Source organism: Aphanomyces invadans (assembly GCF_000520115.1).
Source record: "Aphanomyces invadans strain NJM9701 unplaced genomic scaffold supercont1.1, whole genome shotgun sequence".
NCBI classification, from domain to species: Eukaryota; Oomycota; class Saprolegniomycetes; order Saprolegniales; family Verrucalvaceae; genus Aphanomyces; species Aphanomyces invadans.
In genome coordinates, this window is record NW_008580146.1 from 2,596,784 (window position 1) to 2,618,724 (window position 21,941).

At 56.8% G+C, this 21,941-nt stretch overlaps 8 protein-coding genes across 9 annotated transcripts; 4 read left to right on the top strand and 4 right to left on the bottom strand.

Moving 5' to 3' along the window:
- Positions 1-270: 270 nt before the first annotated feature.
- Positions 271-2,410, bottom strand: H310_00786 (hypothetical protein). The gene is made up of 7 exons (XM_008863684.1): positions 2,333-2,410; positions 2,100-2,272; positions 1,674-2,054; positions 1,297-1,620; positions 1,169-1,231; positions 980-1,118; positions 271-927 (listed from the first exon to the last, which is right to left on the bottom strand). The coding sequence occupies exons 1-7, from the start codon at positions 2,384-2,386 to the stop codon at positions 448-450; spliced, it is 1,614 nt and encodes a 537-aa protein (XP_008861906.1). The 5' UTR covers positions 2,387-2,410; the 3' UTR covers positions 271-447.
- A 602-nt stretch (positions 2,411-3,012) lies between these two features.
- Positions 3,013-6,395, top strand: H310_00787 (hypothetical protein). Its single transcript, XM_008863685.1, has 6 exons — positions 3,013-4,253; positions 4,305-4,634; positions 4,696-5,179; positions 5,237-5,539; positions 5,595-5,699; positions 5,749-6,395. The coding sequence occupies exons 1-6, from the start codon at positions 3,022-3,024 to the stop codon at positions 5,872-5,874; spliced, it is 2,580 nt and encodes an 859-aa protein (XP_008861907.1). The 5' UTR covers positions 3,013-3,021; the 3' UTR covers positions 5,875-6,395.
- H310_00788 (calcium-translocating P-type ATPase, PMCA-type) lies at positions 6,110-9,533 on the bottom strand (the record flags this gene model as incomplete). Its single annotated transcript, XM_008863686.1, has 6 exons — positions 6,110-6,189; positions 6,237-6,774; positions 6,833-7,170; positions 7,214-7,388; positions 7,436-8,481; positions 8,537-9,533. The coding sequence occupies 6 exons, from the start codon at positions 9,531-9,533 to the stop codon at positions 6,110-6,112; spliced, it is 3,174 nt and encodes a 1,057-aa protein (XP_008861908.1).
- A 204-nt stretch (positions 9,534-9,737) lies between these two features.
- H310_00789 (hypothetical protein) lies at positions 9,738-13,271 on the top strand. The gene is made up of 4 exons (XM_008863687.1): positions 9,738-10,709; positions 10,759-11,728; positions 11,841-12,948; positions 13,001-13,271. Exons 1-4 carry the CDS (start codon positions 9,757-9,759, stop codon positions 13,156-13,158), a joined length of 3,189 nt encoding a protein of 1,062 aa, XP_008861909.1. The 5' UTR covers positions 9,738-9,756; the 3' UTR covers positions 13,159-13,271.
- Positions 13,195-15,080, bottom strand: H310_00790. 2 transcript variants are annotated; one of them, XM_008863689.1, is made up of 10 exons: positions 14,927-15,080; positions 14,750-14,871; positions 14,609-14,701; positions 14,495-14,560; positions 14,385-14,435; positions 14,251-14,326; positions 14,155-14,211; positions 13,791-14,101; positions 13,426-13,743; positions 13,195-13,382 (listed from the first exon to the last, which is right to left on the bottom strand). In XM_008863689.1, exons 1-10 carry the CDS (start codon positions 15,024-15,026, stop codon positions 13,293-13,295), a joined length of 1,284 nt encoding a protein of 427 aa, XP_008861911.1. In that variant the 5' UTR covers positions 15,027-15,080; the 3' UTR covers positions 13,195-13,292. The 2 variants fall into 2 exon arrangements, with proteins under 2 accessions (XP_008861911.1, XP_008861910.1); XM_008863688.1 differs by having other exon boundaries at positions 14,385-14,450.
- Positions 15,081-16,496: 1,416 nt separating this feature from the next.
- On the top strand, positions 16,497-18,602 carry H310_00791 (hypothetical protein). The gene is made up of 5 exons (XM_008863690.1): positions 16,497-17,067; positions 17,119-17,194; positions 17,288-17,806; positions 17,853-18,041; positions 18,091-18,602. The coding sequence occupies exons 1-5, from the start codon at positions 16,535-16,537 to the stop codon at positions 18,544-18,546; spliced, it is 1,773 nt and encodes a 590-aa protein (XP_008861912.1). The 5' UTR covers positions 16,497-16,534; the 3' UTR covers positions 18,547-18,602.
- A 51-nt stretch (positions 18,603-18,653) lies between these two features.
- On the bottom strand, positions 18,654-20,275 carry H310_00792 (hypothetical protein). The gene is made up of 3 exons (XM_008863691.1): positions 19,444-20,275; positions 19,104-19,400; positions 18,654-19,055 (listed from the first exon to the last, which is right to left on the bottom strand). The coding sequence occupies exons 1-3, from the start codon at positions 20,267-20,269 to the stop codon at positions 18,940-18,942; spliced, it is 1,239 nt and encodes a 412-aa protein (XP_008861913.1). The 5' UTR covers positions 20,270-20,275; the 3' UTR covers positions 18,654-18,939.
- A 58-nt stretch (positions 20,276-20,333) lies between these two features.
- Positions 20,334-21,727, top strand: H310_00793 (hypothetical protein). The gene is made up of 5 exons (XM_008863692.1): positions 20,334-20,970; positions 21,037-21,165; positions 21,208-21,417; positions 21,478-21,539; positions 21,589-21,727. Exons 1-5 carry the CDS (start codon positions 20,362-20,364, stop codon positions 21,701-21,703), a joined length of 1,125 nt encoding a protein of 374 aa, XP_008861914.1. The 5' UTR covers positions 20,334-20,361; the 3' UTR covers positions 21,704-21,727.
- The last annotated feature ends 214 nt before the right edge of the window (positions 21,728-21,941 follow it).

Here is a 21,941-nt window from a genome sequence, read left to right on the forward strand (position 1 = left end):
GTGCGGCATTCAGATAAGTCTCTGATTTGTATGTCCTTTGGCACACCTCGACCTCAGACGTACTTAAGAAGGTGCAGACCACCAAACCAACAAGTGAAGAGATTGGAACGGAAAGCAACCAGCTGAAGGTGCCTCGCCATGCACCAAAACGTATTCGAAAAGTATGTGCGTGGAGTGGGCCCAGAAACGAGGGGGACTGCGTCGGGGATGTCTCGTTGAGGTCGGGCGAGAGTCCAGTTCCATTGGTGATGAACCAGATGCTCTCTGAAGTGCGAAATCTGGTTAAGTTTCCAATTTGTAATTTGGGTCGCAAAGCCATTGGCCACCGCCACAAGACAGCCACCCACGAATGAACGTTCTCGAATTGGCGACGTCATGTCAGTTCACAGGTACTACGGAGTAAACGACAATCGGAGGGAGGTCTATGTAGTTGGCTTGGCGACCACGTCATCGAATGTTGTGGCGTCCCAGCGGCAACATGAGCGATGACAATGTCGAAGCTGACGTAGATGGGGCAAATGCGTTCCAAAAACGGAGGGTTTCATCCCCCGCGCCAGTGACAATCGTTTGGCCGTTGGGCGACATGGCAAGATGAAGGACGCGATACGTGTGGCCCGTCAGTGTCGCGACCTTGGTCATGCTCGGGTACTTCCACACAATTACTTGATTGAGCGAGTACCCGTGGGTGCTCACGATTTCGTTGCTATTTTTTGACCAGAGGAGGTTGCACACTTGGGACCCAGTGTCGATGGCTTGCAAACCGTGACCTTGCAACGTGTTCCAGAAACGAATGCAGCGATCTGCAGTGCCGCCACCGGACGCCAACAGTCCGAGCTGATGGGGCGACCAAGCAATTGCCTTGACTGCCGCCGAGTGGTCTGTAAACCGTAGCACGGGGTGGGGGGCATGGCAATTCCAGATCATGAGCTACATAACACAATGCAGGTTGGTCATGCAGCGAAGGAAGTGCATAACGCACCTTGTTGTCGTTTCCGCCAGAGGCCAACTGCTGGTCGTCAAACGACCATTTCAAGCCGCAAATCTCTTGCTTGTGACCTTGCAAGATAGATGTGACGTCCATGGGGCATCTTGGGTCGCGCATGCAAATAGTCTTGTCGCTATTGTCATGATGAGCAACCAGTTGAGCTCCTGGCTGCTGGAGACGTACCGACTACCCGACGCTAACACCGTCGCGTTCCACGCCAGTGTTCCCACGCGCTCGGTGTGACCCCTATGTAGCACCATACGTGAACTTCATCGTTAGGCGTGCGATGCTGGTGGAGCCGGTGAACGCACCCCATGACTCGAACACGCTTGTTTAACGTTGTGTCCCACAGGTGAACGTCCCCGTGATGCGTGCCAACCGCGAGATGCGTGCCACGGACGGTCCACGACACAGACGTGACCATCGTCGACAACTCACAGAGCTTCGTGACCTTGCTCGTACATGCGCTCCAGAGGTACACGGCCGTGCCAAGGCCCACGGCCAGGACGTTGGTCGAGGACCAATCGACTAAATTGAGGTAAAAGTCGTCTTGAAGAGCTGGGGCGTCCAGAATCTTGAACGGCGATTTGGCGATCTTGCGTTGTTTTGATATGGGCTGGTTCATCGCTGCAAGCCTGACTATAGGTGTAAGTACATGGCTGGGAATCACAAAGAGGCGACAGCTTACGGGTTGCGTTTTGTCAGTGGTGTCGCGGTCGATGAGACGACGTCACGTGGAGTTTGATATCGATACAGATTGCGGCGTGCACTGAGCGACGTTGACGGTGGCTGTGCCAAGCTCATGTTGGTCGGCGGTTGTGGGGGCAACGCCGCTGCCGTCGAGGGTTCGACACCGAGGTATTCACGCTGCAACAGAACGCTAAGCTCTTCTTGGTTCTTTGTCGAGGTTGGAACCGCAGAGGGCATCTTGTTAGGCGCGTGGACTTGGTTGCGTTTCGATGGTGGATATGGCGATGCGGTTGCATCGGGCAATAGATGAAAGTTGGCCTCGAGGTTGGATCCGATTCGAGAAGGGATGAAGCGATCGCTGTACACATATTTGGATCGGCTAGGTACATGTTAATGCTAGATGTCGTCAAGGCATCGCAGGTACCGTGGTGCATGGGCTGTAGGGGCCTTTGTGTTGGGTGATGTCACAATCGGACGGGCTCCCCGAAGTGGCCGCTGGCTGCAGTTTTCCACATTGGGTGGGGGTTGGCGGGCGTGACGAGTTGTCGATGGTGGCGACTTGAGTGAATTGATTGCCTGGCCTTTGACCAGCCGCGCCTGGTAAAGATGGCACGACATAAGACGACACGTTACTCTAGTTGCCATGCCTACGCATACCTCATACTCGCTGTGTAGTACGCGCAACGGATTGCTTGCAATGTCTGCCGACATCGAAAAGACACAAGTGAGCAGCGCTTGGCAAAAAAGGTTCGAACTTGATGGAAAACTCGGCAAACCTTCCACCGCGAAACGGCCCACTCGTATACAAACTCCAAGTCAAAGAAAGGCCGGACGGTTCTTATCGTGCGATGGGATTCGATGTTTTGACGTCGTATCCGCAACGGCAACGCCCCTTGGAAAACGACTCCAAGACAGCGTTCGACCCCCCCCCAACAAAGCTTGGCATGAGTGTGCAGCCGTGTGGGTGCTGTCTCCCGCCAAGGGATTCCTACCTTTTGCGAGGATCGTATTCCATCCCCGCCATCCCTTCCAAGGCTGGCGGCGGTGACGGAACAACTTCAACATACACTAAATATACCGAACATTCATTCCTCGTCTGCAATTCGTGTGATTCATCGGCGAACAATATTTAGTGTGTGATTTACACTATTTCCATTTGAGAGGGAAAGCAAACGAGAGTTGGCGCCACAATGGAAATCGTTAAAAATATAGGCATATTTTTCATTTTCTGTGGGGTGATGTATGGATGACTGGATATTATTATGTATGCGGATATTTTCGGATAATGTATTCGCGCCGTTTCAGCCCTGGGAGCAGATAATCCTATTCCGTTCCCACACGAAAGCATGGCATCGGCGATGGTGCAGTGCACGCGACCGGTGATCCTGAACGAAGCACCACAGCAAGCATGGGTCGAAATCTCCATGGAGCCAGGCAATGCAAGGTTGAAGAGTGGCACGGGGTTCATCTGGTTGCAAGGGGCCAAAGTGTATGCCGAGCGCAAGGACACGGTATACGATGTGCGCGTGACTGATGCCAAGTCCAACGTGATGCGGTTCAAAATGGACTGGAAATCATGGATCGAGTCAGGAGGTGGGTTTGGAGCAAAACTCGCGGAGACTATCGAAAAGATCAAGTCGTCGTCGACCATCGAAGCCATGATGATGCGTCGACGCAAGCGATCTACCGCTGCTGCAAAGCAAGCCCACGACAAAATCAATTCCGCTGATACAACCCCGATCAAAGTTTCTCTGACACCACTGCAACCACCCATGGCGACTCCTCCTGCTCCCACGAGCCTTGCATTACCTCCCAAACAAGCTGCGACCGACGATAGCACGATTGTAACGACAGATGAAGAAGACAAGCGACTTCTTCCATTGGATGTTATGGGGAGTCCTCGACCTGTACGGAAACGATTATCGTTACCGCTGCAATCCCCGCCGCGGATTGTGAACCGCCGATCTTCGTTCTCACCGTCGTCGCCCATGAAGGATGTGTCAACGACCAAATCACCGTTTCGGTCACCATTCCGATCGCCATTTCGAAAGACTGATGTCGAGAAGCGATACTTGAGTCCGACCCGCGAATCTAGCCCAAGCCCGCCGCTTCGTCGAAGCTTGAAGCGGTCTCTTGACGACGGGAATAATGCTCGTGAGTCGCCAATCGCCGAACGTCCTCCTCGACGCGTCCGGTCTCTGTTCAACGAAGGCGACAGTACAGCCGCATCGACGCTTCCGCCGCCAGTCCCATTTCATGTCAAGTCGACCGAGAGCAGCCGTGCGGAGTCTACGGCCCCTTCGGGCAACCCATCCACCACGAGCAAATATTTCAAGCCGTCGAGCTCTGATCCATCCAACAAGCCCGTCAAGGCCCTCATTCCTTCATCAGCTTTCGTCCGTGCAGGTGCCGCATCCCCACCAGCACGCGGTTCTCCACTGCCGTCGTCGTCTCAACGTCCCCGCTCAACCAGCGGCAGTGGCGACGACATACAACACGATAAGAACCAAGATGTTCCAACTCCAAGTGATGTCGCTGCCATTTCCTCGTTGGACAAAGACTCTGATCCTTCGACCAGGTAAGCACGACCGTCCTTACAACCCCTCACGCACCTTTGGATGCCACGCAGCTCGACTACCTTTCGACTCACTAGCAAGCCCCATGACCAACAGTTGGGCCACGGCCTTGTGAATTTGGGGAATTCGTGTTACATGAACGCTGTATTGCAGGCAATGCTGTGTTTGCCTGCATTTACCCAAGTGGTGCGGACAGAATCGTGGGTGGCCGATGTTGTTCCTGGCACAACCATGAAGCTCAAGCAACTCCAGCTCAAACCTGAAGAATTCGAGTTGTACACGCAATTCAAAGCCATGGTCAAGTCCAAGGCGGCGAAGAAGGCGCTGATGCATCCAGGCGCCCTCAAGGCGGAGCTGTCGAAGCGCGCCCCGATCTTTGCCGAGTATGTGGAAAATTTCGTCTGCGTCCTCCATCATCTCTGACGTGTATCGTCACATTTGTAGCAAGGAACAGCAGGACGCGCATGAGTTCTTTTCGACGTTTCTGCATGAGCTTGAAGAAGACATGACCCGCCTCGCCATGCAGGTGCTTGTCGCGAGCGAAGCCACGACGGCCGGAAAGCAAACCCTCCTGTCGTACTTTGGCCCGGCCAAGAAAAAACCACTCGTTGTTCCTGTCGGCGCGCTCCCGACGGCGTCATTCTTCCAAACGACCCTCCAGAAAACGCTCACGTGTATCTCGTGCTCGTACAGCCGACAAATGTCGGAAACGTTCCGCGAATTGTCGCTGGACATGCCGACCCCAGCGCCTCGCCCGCTGTGTTTGTGCCGGAAACCCCCCATCCAACTCACTGTCAAGAAGGACGGACCGAACCATGGTCGCCAGTTCATCAAATGCAGTCAATCGTTGAATCCGTGCAAGTTTTTTGAATGGGAGCCCGACGTCCCGTCCCCACCTCCGCTGGATCTTGCCCAGTTGGTGTCCGAGGTATGTTCCAAACGTGCCGAGCCGTGTTCAAACGTTGATGTCGCTTCAACTTCATAGCATTTCAAGCCCCGACAAGTCGATGTCACGTGTGAAAAATGCTCCATCGGCAAGCAAGCGACCATGACATTTCGCATTGCTTCGCTGCCACCAGTTTTGATCCTTCACTTGAAGCGATTTGAAGTCCACCAGTCGACCTTGACCAAGCGCATGGACGCAGTCGATACCCCTGCAGCGCTCGACCCTTCCAAGTGGCCTCTAGTGATCGGCCCGTCTGGCGTCTCCCACGCCAGCGACGCAAACAAGCACGCTGCCGCACCCGCAACAAAGGTTGGAGCAAAGCCATCGCCGTACGACCTCAAGGTAGTATTCACAGTCTGCCCGGTGAGAATCCATCATGCGAGGCGCGTTTGTTTAGTGCATTGTGCGGCATTTGGGCCGCACGGCCAATGAAGGCCACTACGTCACAGACGTGCACGACGCCGATAAATGGACACGATTCAACGACACTCTCGTGACCGAGGTAGAGTCGCGCGGTGGCGCAGGTCCATGCAATTCATGTTGGTGTGTAGGTGGAGTCGTCGCAGGTGCTGCAAGGCAATGGAGCCAAGTCGGGGTACATGTTGGTGTATGTGCAGCAGGACGTAGTTGCGCCAGGCGCCCCGTCGCCGATGGCGAAAAACAACAGCGACGACTGACGAGTTGTCGATATCACAAAAACGAACGACGACGTGGACGTCCGGCCACCGTCAACGCCAGCCCGACGCGGCGTTGCAGCATGGGACAATCGTTCTCGACGATGTCATGGGCTCGCCCTGTTTCGAATCATGTACCAGCCACATGCCCATCTCAAGTCGGTGCAAGCAATATTGGCATTTCTCGGCTGTTGTAACTACGTGTCTATCTTTGTAACATGGCGCTGTCGCTAGTGTTTTACTTGACAATGGTCAGGCCATTCGGATTCGCAAACGACGTCGGGTCTTCTTGGACTGGAATGAACCGCATGGCGACCCCTACACCACGAAAACGATGGGGGATTCACGCCTCGAGCAACACGTACCGAGTGGCAGCGCCAAGAACCCAATGGCGACGCTGTAGCCCCACATCGCGGCGTCGAGCGGCGACGTCTTGGTAAAGTTGCCGCCAAACTCGACAATCAAGACTTGGCACACGATCGTCATGACAAGGATAAATAGAAACATCGAGTTGGACATGAACCCGTTCAGGACTCGCCAGTCGTTGGTGACGCTGCGCGCATTGATCTCGTTGAAAACTTGGGCAAACACAAACACGTTGAAGATAAAGGTGAAGTGCCGGTAGTCGTAGACGTCGCACACGATGGGCTGGACGAGGCAGTCGGCGGGCACGTTGGGCACGACCGTGTGCGTGTCGTTGAAAGTCGGGTACAGCGGCAGGTACATGGAGCAGTTGACCACGCCTCCGCACGTCGAGTGGTTTTGAAGGAGGAAGCACGGCTCTTTGGCCGACACGACCGCGGCATCGTCGATCCATGCGTACGTGGCGCTCACACACGTGTTGCCATTTGGGACCCCCAGCCAGCCAGGACCGAGAAACAACAGCGTCAACAATGCTGTCAACTATCGGAAGGGCACGTCACGGGGGAGGGCACCGGGGGCAAGTGGCTGGCGGCCGTACCTGGAACGCGGACTGGACGAGGATATGCTTGATCATGATGCGGCTCAGGAGCGACGCGTCCTTTTTGTACGGTCGTCGCAGCAGGAGCTCGGGCTTGGGCACTTCTGTGCCCAGCGCGAGTGCCCCCATTGTGTCCATGATTAGATTGACCCACAGCATCATCACAGCATTCAATGGCGGGTCGAATCCCGTCAGCGCCCCCAAGAACGTCAGCGCGAGCGCCACGACGTTCACCGTGAGTTGAAACTGGACGAACTTGCGAATGTTGTCGTACACACATCGCCCCCACAGCACGGACTGCTTGATCGAAGCGAATCGGTCATCCATGATGATGATGTCTGCGGCCATGTCAATCACGCACACAGTTGTCGGCAGCCGTACCTGCAGCCTCCTTGGCCAAGTCAGTGCCGGCAATACCCATGGCGAGCCCGACGTCTGCCGCTCGAAGCGCTGGCGCGTCGTTCGTGCCATCGCCAGTCACCCCCACGACTTCTTGTCGCGCGCGAAGCATCGTCACGAGCATGTGCTTGTCGTCTGGCGACGATCGAGCCAAGACCTGCATGCCATGAATCGATCCATGCATGGCGAACGTACGCATCGCACCTGCAGTTTCGGTAACAGCGGCAGCAACTGGTCCTTGGGCATTTGGCGAAATACCGGCCCCTCCAACGCGACGCCATCGGCAGTAAGGATGCCACATTGCTTTGCAATCGCGCGGGCGGTGTGGATATTATCCCCCGTTACCATGCGGACCGTGATGCCAGCCCTCTGGCAAATCTGGACGCTGTCCGCGACGTCGGCTCGGAGAGGGTCCATGATGCCAAAGATGGCGCAGCACACCATGTTGCCTTCGGGAGGGTTGTCGAGCGTGCTGAGGTCGCTCGGGAGTTCGTTCGCGGCAAAGTCGCGGAAGGCGACGCACATGGTACGGAGGCACATCTTGGCCATGCTCACGATCGTGTCGTGGATGTCGTCGTTGGTGACTTTATTGAGGACGCCGATCGTCCCGTTTGCTTTCAAAACGTGGGTGCACCGCGTCAAAATGATCTCGGCTGCCCCCTTCGAGTACAGCCGGAACCCACCCGCGTTGTTGTTGGCCTCGGCACTCCTGACAATCGTGCTCATGCTCTTCCGCTCCGAGGAAAACGTGTACATCCGGTCGCCGGTGTGCGGGCGGAATGCCGCGTCTCGGACGTCCTTATAAACGACCCCCTGTTGTCGCAGCCACAGGAGCAGTGCGCCTTCTGTCTTATTGCCTTGGACGATCGGGACGTCACTAGCTCCTTTGTCGAGCAACTGAGCTGTCGAATTGGCGCAAATCGCGGTCGAAATCGTGTCGAAGAAGCGAGTGTCGAGCTTGATGGGGCTCTGCATCGCCGGCGCATCGTAGTGCTTCCCCTGCGTCCACAGCTCAACGACCGTCATGCGGTTCTCGGTGAGGGTGCCAGTCTTGTCGGAGCAAATGCTCGTGCAGTTGCCCATTGTTTCACATGCCGCCAATACACGAATCAAGTTGTGGTCGTTCAGCATCTTCTTGGTCGAGTACGACAACGAGATAGTCACTGCCAGCGGCAGGCCCTCGGGGATCGCCACAACGACAATCGTGACCCCGATGATAAACGTATCCAGCAGCTTGTGCACCCATGACCCTACGCACAAGCCAAGTCAGCACCAAGCAGCTCCATGCCAGGGTGGCGAACGTACCTTTTCGCAACTCCGGTGCTGTCGTTGCGTAGATGGACACCATGGCAATCATTGTGGCGATCGCGCAGCCCATGCCACCGTACCCGATGACCTTGACCATGTCGTCGAGCTTCTCCATGAGCGGCGTCGCGCGGTGCTCCCGGACGAGTTTGGCCTTGATTCGACCCCATCTTGAGTCGGACCCGATCGCCGTGATGATGACTTCGCAGCGACCCGACGCAAGCAAACATCCTGAGAGAAGGAACGGGTCTTTCGAGTGCCCTTTCGTGACTTCGTCCGGTTCGCCCGTCAGGCTCGACTCATTGCACTTGACGTCCTGACCGCGAAGGAAGACGGCGTCGGCAGGCACCTTGTCGCCGCTTTCAAGCACGACGATGTCGCCGACGTTGATGTCTGCGACTGGCACTTGGTCGTACGACCCAGCGCGCAATACCTTGACCGTGAACTCGTCGTTCTTGGCGTTGAGCGCGCGGAACTGAAGCTCCTTCGTGTAGTTGCTGACCGAGCTTACAAACGCAACGAGCACAACGGCCACGAGGATTGTAAACCCCTCGACCCACCCGTGTTCAGGGTTCTCGATCATTCCAGTCGCAATCGACGCCATGGCAGCAATGTTCAAAATGATGAGCGTCGTGTCTTTAAAGCAGTCGAGGAACAGGGACAGAAAGCTCTGGCTCGGCGCTTCCACAAACGTATTGGTTCCATACGTTGCCCGTCGCGCGACAAACTGGTTGTCAACCTCCTGGCGGCTGAGCCCTGTCTTGGTGTCAACATGGAGCTTCTTGGCGAGGCCGTCGACCCCACCCAAAGCCTGGAGGTTCTTCATATTTGTCTCTGTCATCTGGTCGATGTTGATGTCAGCTAGACCTTGCTTTGAAATGCCAAACCCGCCCCCCTCAAGCTCTATTCGCGCTGGGCCAGGCACTACAGGATGCGGCAGGACAAACGTGCCGTCGTCATCTGGGCTCTTGGCCCCCAGTGGCGTCACTCGGGTCATCCTCAAGATGGCTTGGACCTCCCAATACTTCCGCGGCCGTGTCGTTCAAGTACTGACGAGACGCACAGGCGCCGGCCTATTTATGGCCGTAACCGTTCTGTCTTCATGGTGGTTACGGCAGTTTCACACGGAGGGAATCGAGGCGTCGGATAGCCTATCCGGATGCATTAGCTACGCAAGATATTTGTTCTACGCAAGTTCGCGGCGGCGGTGGGCCACGTCGATGCTGCCCGGAGTGTCGCTGCATCATGCACAGATCAAGAAGCAGCATCACAGGAAGCGCCACGCCATGGCGCAGATTATGGCCGGCACCGAAGACATTGTGGCTGCTGTCGCGTACAAGCCATCGTCCTTCCAGCACGACGTCGTGCAGTTGACTACGGACAACCTGCCAGTCCGCGCCAACAGCACACACGAGCCGAGTTCCCGGTACTCAGCGACCAAGACGTTGCCGTCGTGGATTACAAGTGATCGGCAAGTGCTTCGTTTCTTTTGCTACTTCTTGGATCCGCCATCAGGCGCAGACGACGACAAGTCGACTCGAGGACGATCGCATCCGCCTCCTTCGACAGCAATCCGGCGACTCGTTCTCCATTATTACCTGGCTGACGCTTCCATCGAAGTGTGTGAACCACGCGTAGTCAACAGTGGCCTCGACCAAGGTCTCTTTCTTCGCCGCACTGGGCTGAAGCACCCATCGACATCCCAACCGTACACGCCGTCCGACTTGGTTGTTGGAGCTTCGGTGTCCATCAAAGGCCGTATCGTCACCCTCGTCGATTGCGATGCTGCCACTCGCGACTACTACACCCAAGCCAAATCACCGCAGCCGCCTGCCCTTCCATATCCAGACGCCCCAACCACGTCGCAATGGGACGAGATCGAGCGAATCAAGCTGGCCGGCAAGCCATCGTCGATGAAGTTCCATCAAGCCAACGCGCCGTTGGCTCACCATCGCATCACAGACAAGATCAACAGCGCGGCAAAGGTCCAGCAATTTATGTTGTACAGCAACAAAGTGCTTCGGTTCTACTGCCGGTGGGACGATCCACATCCGCTATACCCTGCCAGCCGTCCATTTGTGCTACATTACTACTTAGCTGACGACACGGTAGAAGTCCGCGAAGCAACTAAGGACAGGGGCATTGGCAAACATCCCGTGCTGCTGTCTCGACGGTACGTCAGCGACTACCTTGTCACTGGTCTGGCTGACGGTTGTGTCCAGCCGGCTGCCCTACGAATCGCCCCACGTCGACGCTGCCCACGTCAAAGCCGCGTCTCGATTTGTCACGGCGTTGGACTTGCGATGCGGCGACGTCGTTGTCGTGTTCGGCCGGCAGTTTTACCTCGTCGATTGCGACGAGTTCACTCGGACGTTCTACTTGGACTATCACGGGATCACCCAAGAGAGCCAAACTCCCCCGCCATGCACCCCCGCCGTCCGAATGGACGCCCCCGAGCCTGACGACTCGATCTTGCAGCCATTGCTCCAAAAGTCGGAGCGGAAAAAGACGTCGACAAAGCCACTCGGTGTCGACCAGTGCCTGCGATTTCGAGCCAAGCTCGCCACCCCGACAGATGACATCCAAGCCAAACGCCGCTTCATCCTGTCGTTCTACCTCCTCAACGGAACACTCTCCATCTTTGAGCCACACGTGCCCAACTCAGGCCTCCCCGGCGGCAAGTTTCTCGACCGGCAAGCGTATAAACTGCACCATCCACTCAATCGGTTTGCCCGTGCCAGTGACTTTGTCGTGGGCGGGACAGTGCAGCTCCAGCTCACGCCGTCGCAGCCGTTCGAACTCCTCGAAGCCGACGATCAGACGTTGACGTACTGCGAGGACCACCCCGACGAATTTCCCCGCTCGAACATCGACTTGGTGCTTCGCCACGTTGTGGCCCAGCTGGCGACCCAGTCGACGTCCCTGCGCCACGTCTTTCGAGCGCATGCGCTCTACGATGGTACCGACCGGCCGAGGCAACTGTCCCCGGACGCATTCGATTTCGTGCTTCGCGAGCGCCTCCACTTGTCGCTGCACCCCCATGAAGACCTCACGTTGCGGCGCCGGTACGGCCGCCCCTCGTCCGACACGGACAACCTCGTGTGGTACGATGTGTTCTGCGATGCAGTCTCGAGAACCCATGACGCCATGCGCCGTCGCGAGGGAAATACACCGCTGGATGCCCTTCGGCAGGTACGATTTTTCGCCATGACCTGTACCTGTGCTGGCTACGATGTGGGTGGAATTGGTGTGGCTGACATTCAACCTTGGCCTCGAATCGGCTGGCTGACCATGATGCATGCAGCTCAACGTGAACCTGCGAGGTGCCATGCTTCGGGCGGACGGTACAAATGCTGGCACGGCACCACGACACGTTGTCGAAAAGTTGCTGGGGTTCTACCAAGTGCATGTGCCCAGCCAAGTGCTCGATCGTTTCGTCGTGTCGCCGGATGGATCTATCGAGTACCATCGGTTCCTTGACGCTGTGTACCCGTGCGATTTTTCCCAAGACGATCCGCGCCACGAAGCGGACGAGCCAACGCTGAACGCCCCGGTGGTTCCGCCACCTGTGCCGGAGGACGGCCCGCTGTACATCCCAACGTACCGCACCAACTTGGACACAGCTCGATTCGGCGTCCTCGATCCTGCACCAACAACGCACGATCATGGAAGTGACCTGGTTGAAAGCGTGTCTCGGCAACGGCCCGAGCAACTTCTGGAGTCAAAACGCGACGAGGATGACGGACACAGCATGACGTCGACGTTAGACCAGTCCACACCGTTCACGACCACACACAATCCATCGCTGCCATCCCATGCGTCCGAGAATGGGCATTCCAGCCATGCGCTTGGCACCAGCAGGAGGGGGAGCTCGGCACAGTCCACTGGTGGCGGCGATGCGCCGCCAGTGCCACCGCCGATTTCAACGACGCCGCTTGACCAGTCCGTGTCTCTGTCGCGGTTTCGAACAACAGCCCAGAGCATGCACGAAGCGACGGCTCGAGCCGCGCAAGAGCTCGCGCAGCGTGAAGTCGCCACTGTCGAGCCGCCGCTAGTGCCAGGCCATCGGCGCAACGGAATTCCCCCAGCGCCAATGCGGCCCAACTCGACGCCCATTGAACTGACCAAGGAACAGCGGGCGGCCCTGTACAAAACGACGAGCCAAAGTATGGTCAGAAGTGTTGAAAAGACCGCTGCGCTCACGTCGCAGCGCGCCGCGGACGTGCTTGCTCGAGCCAAGGCCAAGCTACTGCAAGAGACAAAGCGGAATCCCCTTGTGTCCATGACCGTCACCGACGTCGATAGCGTCGACAACTCGACCAAGGCCCTGTTCGCGTCTGCGTTTGGGCAGCACAAGTATCAGCTGCGCAAGGCTCTCCGCGACAGCGACTACGACAAGTGCGGGTTTCTTGGTACGTCGGCAATCGGTTCGCCGTTGCGACGAGTTAATTGTGTCGACGACAGGAGAAGATGCGTTCATGCAAGCCCTCGTGGCCATCCATCCCGACCTGTCCGACGAAGATCGGTACCGGATCGCTGACGCGTTCTTCCCGTCAGCCGATGCCCAACTCAACTATAAACAGCTTCTGGATGTGGCGTTTGGGTCGTCGGCAGCAGCGTAGTTGTGCCCTGGCACAGGAGATGAAGCCTGGAGTACACGAACACGTCGAGGCGAGACAGACCACCGTCAGATCGTTGTTGGTATTTGCCTTTTTCAATGCATGTTGTTTTGGGCATCAAGACAAAGGTCGTCGATTCAAGGGACGGTCGCGGAGGCTTGCGCTCCTTCTTCGTGCACAGGCGGGACCCAGTCGGGCGCCGCGACTTGAAACGTCTCGCCCAGCAACTAGCGCGTTCTCTGGTGAGGTGGAATGTTGGCATCGGCATACCTCGTAGCGCCAGGCATGGAGCCAAATGCGCGCGCAGTGCAAGTGGTTTTCATTCGGCACACTCCGTGCACACCACTGACACGTTCGTTGGAGAAATGCGTCCTCCGTCTCGCCTTCTTCTCGTGGCAACTTGGACGCGATCGTGGTTTCGACCACGTCCTTGGCTTGTTCACGCCATGTCGACACGCCATTCTGGTTGTCGGATGGACCCACGGACTTGCCAAAGTGAAGTGTGCCGCCGTAGCACGGGTCGTTAGCAATCGGGAGGCCCAGGAGCTGCAAGTGCAGGCGAATTTGATGCGTGCGGCCTGTCACTGGCTGTACAAGCAACGCGTGAAACAACAACACCGCGAGAGTCATGGTACCTTTACCAGCACGACGGTCGTGCCGTCGTCGCTGTCGGCATCACGTCGAGGCGGCGTTGAATAAAATTGTACTAGCGTTTCTGCTTCCTTGAGCGATGGATCGTTCGCGTCCGTCGGCAGCGCCCATGACCACACACCATCCTTATGGGACTTGCATACGAGAGGGCACTGAATCCGCAGCCACTGGCCGTCGATGGTCACTGACGCGCGAGTAGTTGGGAGATGCAGTTGTTCCAACCAGGAACTTGTCAACACGACGGGGAACGCGCCGCGAACGCGAGCCAAGTACGTCTTGGATGCCGTGCGGTCGGCTAGCACAGGTGGCCATTCAGCGGGACACATCGTATTTCGCAGAGCGAGCTACCAATGCAGGTGGACAGAGTCCGGGCGGTGCTGGGATTCTTGGCCAGAATGACAACTCCTGCACGGACGTGAGAGTTTGCATCTGCGACAGAGGTACCTGATGTCAAGCGATCTAGACGATGCACAATGTGCAGCTTTGGGATGTCTGGCCGCATGTGCATCAAGATGTAATGCTGCTCAACACGGCGAGGGGTTGTCATCATGGAGCGAACGTGAAAAAGCGGGTCGTACGAGCGAATTGAAGCGGTAGGCTCCGCATGGATGCGTGGGTACACCTGCCGGCTTGTTCACAACCAGCTAGGGATTCAACTGAGGCTGGAAAATGCATGACGCAGAGGTACCAAGTCGACAGTCTCGTGGGCTATTTGTATGTCGTCGCCGGACACTGGAGGCTCGTGGCGATGCGTCTATCGCGACGTCTCTGGGCCACGTTTGTCGAGGTGGTGTGTGCGAACCTTGTGGCATAGCAAGTCGCCATTTTTTACGACTGTTGTCGGAGGAACGAGATTGCCATTTAACGTGATGCGCCCGCTTTCGATCGCCAGCGCCTGGACAATCACAGGTATGCAAACCACAAGCGGATGGTGGGACCGTACGTAGTATTCTGGAGAGAACGATCCAAACTCGGCGGTGAAGATCTCAAGCAGGGTCCGGCCAAACCAGCGCTGCTTGGCATGGGTTTGAAACCCAAACACGTACGGGTTCACGTAGCGATACCCTGGGCAATGCCACATGAGTCCCATGGACTCATTCCACCAAGCAGAGACATGTACCTTCGCGCACAACATACTCCGCCGTCACCTCTGTGCTAGCATGCGGCGTGACTTTGCGACGCTTTGCCTCGCGCGACACCATGACTTCTTCCTTGGCCATTTCGCGATTACCTCAATGCTCAAGAATGATTGGCTTAGACATGCCAAAAACTCCACGAATCAGCGATTTGATTGGATTGCTGCACGCGTTTTGTCCAATCAGTGCTCCACGTTTTGTGCGAAACGGTCGTCATGCGGCCCTGGATGGCACACTCATTGTGAGAGAAAATGCATTGAGCGGGTGACAATACAGTCTTCGGTCTTTGCCCGGGTCATCGGGTGTAATCTCGCCGCATAAGAATGCGCAATGTCGCCGTGGCGGAGGCGGCCAACCCTGAGTTGTCAAGCGATGCCCGGCGTCGCTGGGTAGGGATGTAAGTACAGTATAGCTCACCCTGGCGTGGTAGTTGAGCGGGTACAAATTGCGTTGTTGGCAACCCAGGAAGCGACTGAGACGAAGGCGCCTCCTCGTGGCCCTTCGCACCACCGCAATCAAGTGTTGTCATTTGCGCCAACTCTGGGTCCGTTTTTGTGGGGCCTGTTGGAGCTCGTCGTGGTGTTTGAAATGAGTTCCGAACGCTGAACTGATATCAATGTCACGTTTTAAACGCGTTTTAAACGGTTCCGCATATAAACCTCATGCCAGGTCACCGTGTGCCACATTCACTCGAGCGCCTTCGCGACTGTGCGGCGTGCTCCTGCTCACCTGATCGAAACCAATCCTGCCGTGGAACGGCTGTGCCCGCAGCTAGTATAGACGGTAGCCAAAGCCCAGTGTCGAGAAGTTGACTTGAGCATGCATACTCACCCCCTTTTGCACCTGTCCGTACCACCAACCCAAACACCGGGTATTTGAGTCCACAACGCAGAAACACGAACGCTGTGGGGATGCAGGTCCAGCAAGCCCTTGGGGTGCAGAGTTTGCTGCCCGCATTTTGACGTGTTCATTCAGGGCGTGCACGCATCGGCTCTATACCATGCTTGGGCGATTACAATCTACCAATGACTTGAGAAAAATCTCCCTGATTCGAGGTTACCACATGCAGAATGTGTCGGACGTCTGTGGATTACGCACCTTGCCACTAAACCATCCCACGTGGAATTCTATGCCGGCGGGCGAGATAGCCGACAAAAGCATCTGCGCACCACCTTCCCCAAGCGACACGACGATTTTTCCATGTGGTGGCGCTGACACCCCGACAGTATCATATATACCGGGTATTTGAGTTATCCACCCCACGCGCTGGCTCTGGAATGACGCCACTCGACCCACCGGCCCGACTCCAAGTGCCACGGGATCGAGACGTTAAATGTTTAAACGTGTCTCAACAAACCGGTGCCAGGGCGAGGCGAGCGCGAGGGTAAACTGTTTAACGTGTTTGCGTTGATTAAAACGTCCCATGTCGCGGTGAAACCGTCATACCGGTGTGAGGGCCATCTTGTACCGCCACGTGATTGGCTGGATCGGATCGTCCGGATATATATATCCGGAAAATAGGCCCTGCCACTGTGCTTGACCAGGTCTGATCGGGAGACATCCATTTCTCCACTGCATCAACCCTTGCCGTGATGGCCGCAGTGACCGACGGCTACGTCAACGACGCACCGCCTGCGCTTGTAGCGCATGGTGTAGGCTCCCCGACAGCATTGAAGGTGCGCCCCATATCGAACACAAGCAACGCATCGTATGCAAGCGACAGGATGCCGACAGGCGGTCGCCACAACGGTGGGTCGGAAGGTGAACAATCCAGCGACGAACCTGACAAAGAGCAAGGCGACGAGAACGAAGATGCGAACGATGAAAACATAGCGCCCGACGAAACGACTGGCGGCGACCGCAAACCTCGTCGTGAGCTCCCTCCCGCCACTGTCAAGATCCTGAAAGACTGGATGCTCTCGTCGGAACACATCAAACATCCATACCCCACTGACGACGACAAGAAGAAGCTCCTCGAGTTGACAGGCATCAACATGAAGCAGCTCACGAACTGGTTCACAAACGCCCGCAAACGCATATGGAAACCCATGATCAGGCGTGAACACTCTCGCCAACTCCACTCGTCCCTGGAGTCGCATGCCGCGTCCACGGACGCGACTTACACGTACGACCTTTTGCGTGTCCCTGAAGCCGTGAACCGAATCTCCACCTGTAGACAACACCCAGCCAGTGGCAACCGTGGCTACAACGAATACGACCAAGGTCTTCCACCGACCCTACATCCCATGATGGTGCGCTGCATATTCCGTCATGCACCTCGTCGATGTAGCGATCATTCTCTCACCTGTTATATCGATGGCGTGGCTCATCGTGCATCGTTCTAGGAACGACGCCTTTCGCAGCCGTCGACTGCCGATGTCGACCACAGACCGCACCACCTGAGCCAGATTCCGTCCAACGGGTCGGCATTTCCTCGCAGTGCATTCCCTCCCCTCGCGTCCATCTCAGTGCCACATTCGTCAGCGTACATGCATGGCCACTCGTCGTACCAGTCCCCGATCATGTCGTACGGGGGACTACCTCGCATGGCGCCAACTCCGCTCTGTCCACCTCGAAGTCACCGCAGCGCGTCCGAGTCGATGGCGCACCATCACGAGAGCCACCATCCAAATCACACCCACCACATACTCCACCATCGCGCGTCGACATCCTCTCAGCCGCCGTCGCAACCGTTCCTTCCACCGCGGGTCGAAAGCACCAAGAACGATGCTGCGAAAACGTCGCCGCGACAAAAGCGCGAACGGCCTGGTGGGTCGTCCGGGAATGCCGACGGCAGCGATGCGCAACAAGGCAAGGACAAGCGTGTTCGTCGCAGTGCTCTCTTGCCACCACATGTGATTAAGGTACATTGCCGAGGGGTGTGCATGTCTCATGGACTTGCGGGAGTAGACGTTGAAGGACTGGATGCTCTCTCCAGAGCACGTAGAGCACCCATACCCGACGGATGCAGAGAAGAATCAGCTGTGCCACGACACCGGGCTCGATCTGTGCCAGCTCAACAACTGGTTCGCCAACAACCGAAAGCGGCTGTGGAAGCCGACGATTGCGAATCGATCCAAATCGTTGTACACGAACGAGGTATCGCGGTGGGCCATGTCCTGGCTCGTGCTCATCGCGCCCGTCGTAGAACATCCGCAACCTCATCTACAAGTCGGAAAATGACCACGCGGCAGCCCGTTCGGAATTTAAATCGGACCGTGTGTTTCACGTCAACGCGAATCTGGCCCGACCGTTTGACGACGGCGCCGCTCCGTTTTCACACGGCCAATTCCCATCCCCTTCGCACTTGACGGCGTCCATGCCGCGGTATCCTTTCCCGAGCACTTCCCTCGGCGCTGTCGTTGCCCCGCGCGAAGGCAGGTCCCACACCCTCGACATGGGCTCGTTCCGCCGCAGCCGCATGAACTTTCAAGACGTACTGAACGCGTCCACAACTCCCATCGCCGCCCCACCCACACGGATGCAGTGGAGTACAGGCCAAGACTGCTCGTCGTCGCGGCGAGAGACCGGGACCTTTAGCCGACCACTGCCATCCCTGCACACACCGTCGTCGTCGGCAGGGTTCCCCTGCGGTCACTTATAGACAGCGAATGTAATAGCTCCTCCCATCTCAATCGACTTCACCTGTACAACGCTTGGTGTGCGGATACGAGAGTTCAGCGTGCGTGGCGCGCGCCCGGTGATGTTTATCCGATACCGGTTCGCAAGCCTCGGGTGGCCTGCAATGTATTGGTTGGCACCTACTCCCGTGCTCAAAACATTTAGAGTCCGTCCAGCCCCGTGTGTTCCGATTCTAGCTAGCTTTGGATGGCCGAGATGGCACGACTGTGTTGACAGCGATTGTGGTCGAGCGAGGGCCAGCTCTTGATGCATTCCGTCGTCAACGACCACATGGAAAATCCACCTCTGTGCACCCTCCATCCTTTCGAGGACACTGCCCCGTGAACTAGCAGCTACCACGATGGCATCATGTGGACTAATCAAGGCCAGGCCAGCATCCTTCCAAATCGGCGTACAAGTTCGTTTCGAGCTGCGTTTGCAGCGCGGCGTGGTCCTTGTGCTTGATGCGGAAATACACTTGGTACCGAATGTCTAGATCATGCCGTCACCATCATTTAGTGATAAGAGGCTTTCACGTACGAGGAGAAAAGTTGGGCCCGCCACGATGGGCCGTTTTGGGATGAGCAAGGACAGCGTCGCCAGGCGACAACCGCAACGCCAGAGGAGGGCCCAGGTCTGGGAGGCCTTGGCCTTGACCCCATGCTTTGTCTGCGGCCGTGCATGCGCGCAGGAGGTCCGCTTTGTCTGAAGGGGACTGCAGCATCTTGTGCAGGGTGTGGTGGGTGCGAGGAAAGACAAGAAGGTTGCCGCACTCGGTGGAGCTGGCCGAGTCGGACAGCGTAACGCCGACCAACAGTGTGAACGGATTCCACTTGCCTACCCAACCCATGGATGCCTGAGGACCTGAGGTGGTACATACCTTGCCGCATGCCGTCTGTGTGCCACTCGGTGCCCAGCACCTGGTATGGAGCGCAGACTTCGGGAAAGCGAAGGGCGAGCTGGGCCCCTTGTGGCCGGTCCACACATCCGCGCCCGATCAAACTCTCGACGGCGGCGTGTAGGGGGTTGTACAAATCGAGGATGGCTGGGTGGTTGGAAGTATTGCCAGCGAGTTTCGCTGTGCCTTCCACGCCGCCTTGAATCATCATGCCTGGCTTCCCCAGTTCGTGGTTGATGCGGCGAAGGGCGTCATGGACAAGAGGGACGGGCACAGCCCGTGGCAAGATCACGTAGCCGTCTCGGCAAAACGAATCGATTTGACCTGGAGTGAGAGGTGGCAGGCTGCATGCCGTTGCCGCAGATAGCTGCATGTGGGCACGGGAAGTGATTTCTGCCACGGCGAACGAATGCGCTGCGGCGTTCCCGATCAGGACATAACCGGGCGTGAGGTGGATGCCTCGACATGTAGACGCACTGGGCACGACTCCGAGGTACCATCCTTCACTGCCGTCGCTTGCGTTGGTTTTCTTCTGGTTGGCACACAACTGAAGTGTGAACACGTGGTCCGTTGTACCGGCAGTGTCGAGTGGCGTGGCGACGAAAGCGGCAAACTTTCCACCACCAGCACCCCACGACGTCTCGCCATCGTTCTGGGACACCTTGAGCTTCTCATAGGGTGCGTCTAGGTTACAGAACGTGACAATCGGCCCCGCTTTGTCCTTCTCTACAAGCGCACGGAAGGAAGTGCCCGTCGTGACGTGCGTCACCGCTACGACGCTTCCATTTGCCCACGTTGGGGTGGCCATTTGATCGTACGAAACAGAATGTAGGTTTTACCTACGGTCGGCTATGATGGCTTTTTTGCTGTTCGTCAGACCAAGCCGAGCCGGTCGCACACATGATCAATGCCCGCGATGCCCAGACACTGCAGACGCAGCTCCTCAAGGAAAGCAACGAACGGTTTGATCTACAGGAACAGAATAAGCAGCTCATGAGCCGCGTCAATATGCTGGAGCGGGACTTGGCCAAAAAAGAATTTGAGCTCACCGTGGCGTCTGTGGCAAGCGCCATCACCACGAACGACGACGTTCATGAGCTCATTGAGAACAACGTGGCGCTGAAAGAACAAGTTCGAACCCTCAAGGGGATGCTGGATGCCATGCAGAGCGCGCCACCGTCCAACCTCACGGGGCCTGACCAACAAGTGGCCACGACTTCGTCCGCTCAAGACATGGCCGACATCCAAGCACTCCTGGTCAAACTGAATGCGAAGGAGGAGGAACTGTCTGCGATTCGAGTCGAATGCAGGATGTGGGAAGAGCAATTTGTCGAGCTCAAGTTTGATTTACAGTCGGAGCGAGACAAGCAGCAGAAGCACCTGGCCACGTTGTCATCGGCGGCGGGTGTGGGCAACCTGAAGAAGGATGCGGTCGACGCGCCATCCGCCATCAACTTTGGCTTTCCAGTCACCACTTCGTCCAAGTCCACAGAGCTACAAGAGTACAAGGTGAGCGGCATCTGCACCGAGAGCAATAGTAGTTGGCGTCGGAGCTGATGATGCAGTCGAGAGTAGAACCTGGCCATGCAACGTGCAGAATATTGGAAGCTGTCGGAGATGGCCCTTGACAAAGCCAACACGGAAATCGGTCGGCTTAAGCAAAAGCAAGCACACCTCGAAGCGCGGCTACAGGACGTGTTACAGGTACCATGGTCCAGCAGAGGAATCCGCTTGACCACATCGCAGGGGGGCTGTGGCGGTGGATGCAGCTTGCTCAGCAACTCGATTTCGAGCGAGAGCAAGAGTCCCCATGTCCGTCACCAGACAGGTGCTGTTGACGCGGCTGTGCAAGAAGCGAGAAGGGAGACCAAAAAAGCCCAAGACACGCTCACCAAAGCCATGAAGGAGTTGGTGCGGCTACAGCATCTCGTGGAAGACATGCCCGTGCAGCACACGGTACCAAATGTACTGGAACGTTCTTTCCAGGGGTTCGACATGTCGCTGGTGCCGCGATAGATTGAAACGAAGCGACTGAAGCAGCGGGTTCGAGACTTGCAGATGGAGCTCGCGAGCCAAAAGTACGTCTCAAATTTTTCGTCGATTCGATCCATGATATGTGCCGTGCAGAACGACGGTGGACCAGCTCAAGAGTGCCGCGCTGCTGTACAGCCCGCGCAACTCGCGAGGGATCGACGTATCTCGCACGAAAGCCCACGGAAGTTTCAAACATATTTCGTTCTAACGAGCATCCGAGATGAAAGCGTGAGTGCGAATGTGCTAGAGGCTTGAACGTGCCGATGGACGCCTCGTCCTTTCCGGCCATGAGAATGGGCTGGTTCCTCCATGCCCGTTGACCAGCCGCATCTCGTTTGATTGCGTAAGGTTGTCATGAAGGCGAATGGCTGGTAGCCGTTCGTCTCCATCATGGCAATTTATCACCCCACCCTTCGCTTCCGCGGGGTCGAGAAGGCATGGTCACG

What these genes read in the sequence shown, in the direction of transcription:
- H310_00786 (XM_008863684.1), bottom strand. Translation starts at nt 2,386, where the DNA reads ATGTCGGCAGACATTGCAAGCAATCCGTTGCGCGTACTACACAGCGAG. An exon ending in TACTACACAGCGAGTATGAG is followed by an intron (nt 2,273 to 2,332) that starts GTATGCGTAGGC and finishes CATCTTTACCAG; the next exon opens with GCGCGGCTGGTCAAAGGCCA. An exon ending in CCACTGACAAAACGCAACCC is followed by an intron (nt 1,621 to 1,673) that starts GTAAGCTGTCGC and finishes ACCTATAGTCAG; the next exon opens with GCTTGCAGCGATGAACCAGC.
- H310_00787 (XM_008863685.1), top strand. Translation starts at nt 3,022, where the DNA reads ATGGCATCGGCGATGGTGCAGTGCACGCGACCGGTGATCCTGAACGAA. An exon ending in GACTCTGATCCTTCGACCAG is followed by an intron (nt 4,254 to 4,304) that starts GTAAGCACGACC and finishes GATGCCACGCAG; the next exon opens with CTCGACTACCTTTCGACTCA. An exon ending in CGCGCCCCGATCTTTGCCGA is followed by an intron (nt 4,635 to 4,695) that starts GTATGTGGAAAA and finishes TCACATTTGTAG; the next exon opens with CAAGGAACAGCAGGACGCGC.
- H310_00789 (XM_008863687.1), top strand. Translation starts at nt 9,757, where the DNA reads ATGCTGCCCGGAGTGTCGCTGCATCATGCACAGATCAAGAAGCAGCAT. An exon ending in CCCGTGCTGCTGTCTCGACG is followed by an intron (nt 10,710 to 10,758) that starts GTACGTCAGCGA and finishes GGTTGTGTCCAG; the next exon opens with CCGGCTGCCCTACGAATCGC. An exon ending in CGCTGGATGCCCTTCGGCAG is followed by an intron (nt 11,729 to 11,840) that starts GTACGATTTTTC and finishes TGATGCATGCAG; the next exon opens with CTCAACGTGAACCTGCGAGG.
- H310_00790 (XM_008863688.1), bottom strand. Translation starts at nt 15,026, where the DNA reads ATGGCCAAGGAAGAAGTCATGGTGTCGCGCGAGGCAAAGCGTCGCAAA. An exon ending in CCTACCGCTTCAATTCGCTC is followed by an intron (nt 14,327 to 14,384) that starts GTACGACCCGCT and finishes CGTGTTGAGCAG; the next exon opens with CATTACATCTTGATGCACAT. An exon ending in TCTAGATCGCTTGACATCAG is followed by an intron (nt 14,212 to 14,250) that starts GTACCTCTGTCG and finishes ACGTCCGTGCAG; the next exon opens with GAGTTGTCATTCTGGCCAAG.
- H310_00791 (XM_008863690.1), top strand. Translation starts at nt 16,535, where the DNA reads ATGGCCGCAGTGACCGACGGCTACGTCAACGACGCACCGCCTGCGCTT. An exon ending in CGACCCTACATCCCATGATG is followed by an intron (nt 17,195 to 17,287) that starts GTGCGCTGCATA and finishes GCATCGTTCTAG; the next exon opens with GAACGACGCCTTTCGCAGCC. An exon ending in TGCCACCACATGTGATTAAG is followed by an intron (nt 17,807 to 17,852) that starts GTACATTGCCGA and finishes TTGCGGGAGTAG; the next exon opens with ACGTTGAAGGACTGGATGCT.
- H310_00792 (XM_008863691.1), bottom strand. Translation starts at nt 20,269, where the DNA reads ATGGCCACCCCAACGTGGGCAAATGGAAGCGTCGTAGCGGTGACGCAC. An exon ending in CACAGACGGCATGCGGCAAG is followed by an intron (nt 19,401 to 19,443) that starts GTATGTACCACC and finishes TGGGTTGGGTAG; the next exon opens with GCAAGTGGAATCCGTTCACA. An exon ending in CGGGCCCAACTTTTCTCCTC is followed by an intron (nt 19,056 to 19,103) that starts GTACGTGAAAGC and finishes GGCATGATCTAG; the next exon opens with ACATTCGGTACCAAGTGTAT.
- H310_00793 (XM_008863692.1), top strand. Translation starts at nt 20,362, where the DNA reads ATGATCAATGCCCGCGATGCCCAGACACTGCAGACGCAGCTCCTCAAG. An exon ending in CAGAGCTACAAGAGTACAAG is followed by an intron (nt 20,971 to 21,036) that starts GTGAGCGGCATC and finishes AGTCGAGAGTAG; the next exon opens with AACCTGGCCATGCAACGTGC. An exon ending in ATGGAGCTCGCGAGCCAAAA is followed by an intron (nt 21,540 to 21,588) that starts GTACGTCTCAAA and finishes TGTGCCGTGCAG; the next exon opens with AACGACGGTGGACCAGCTCA.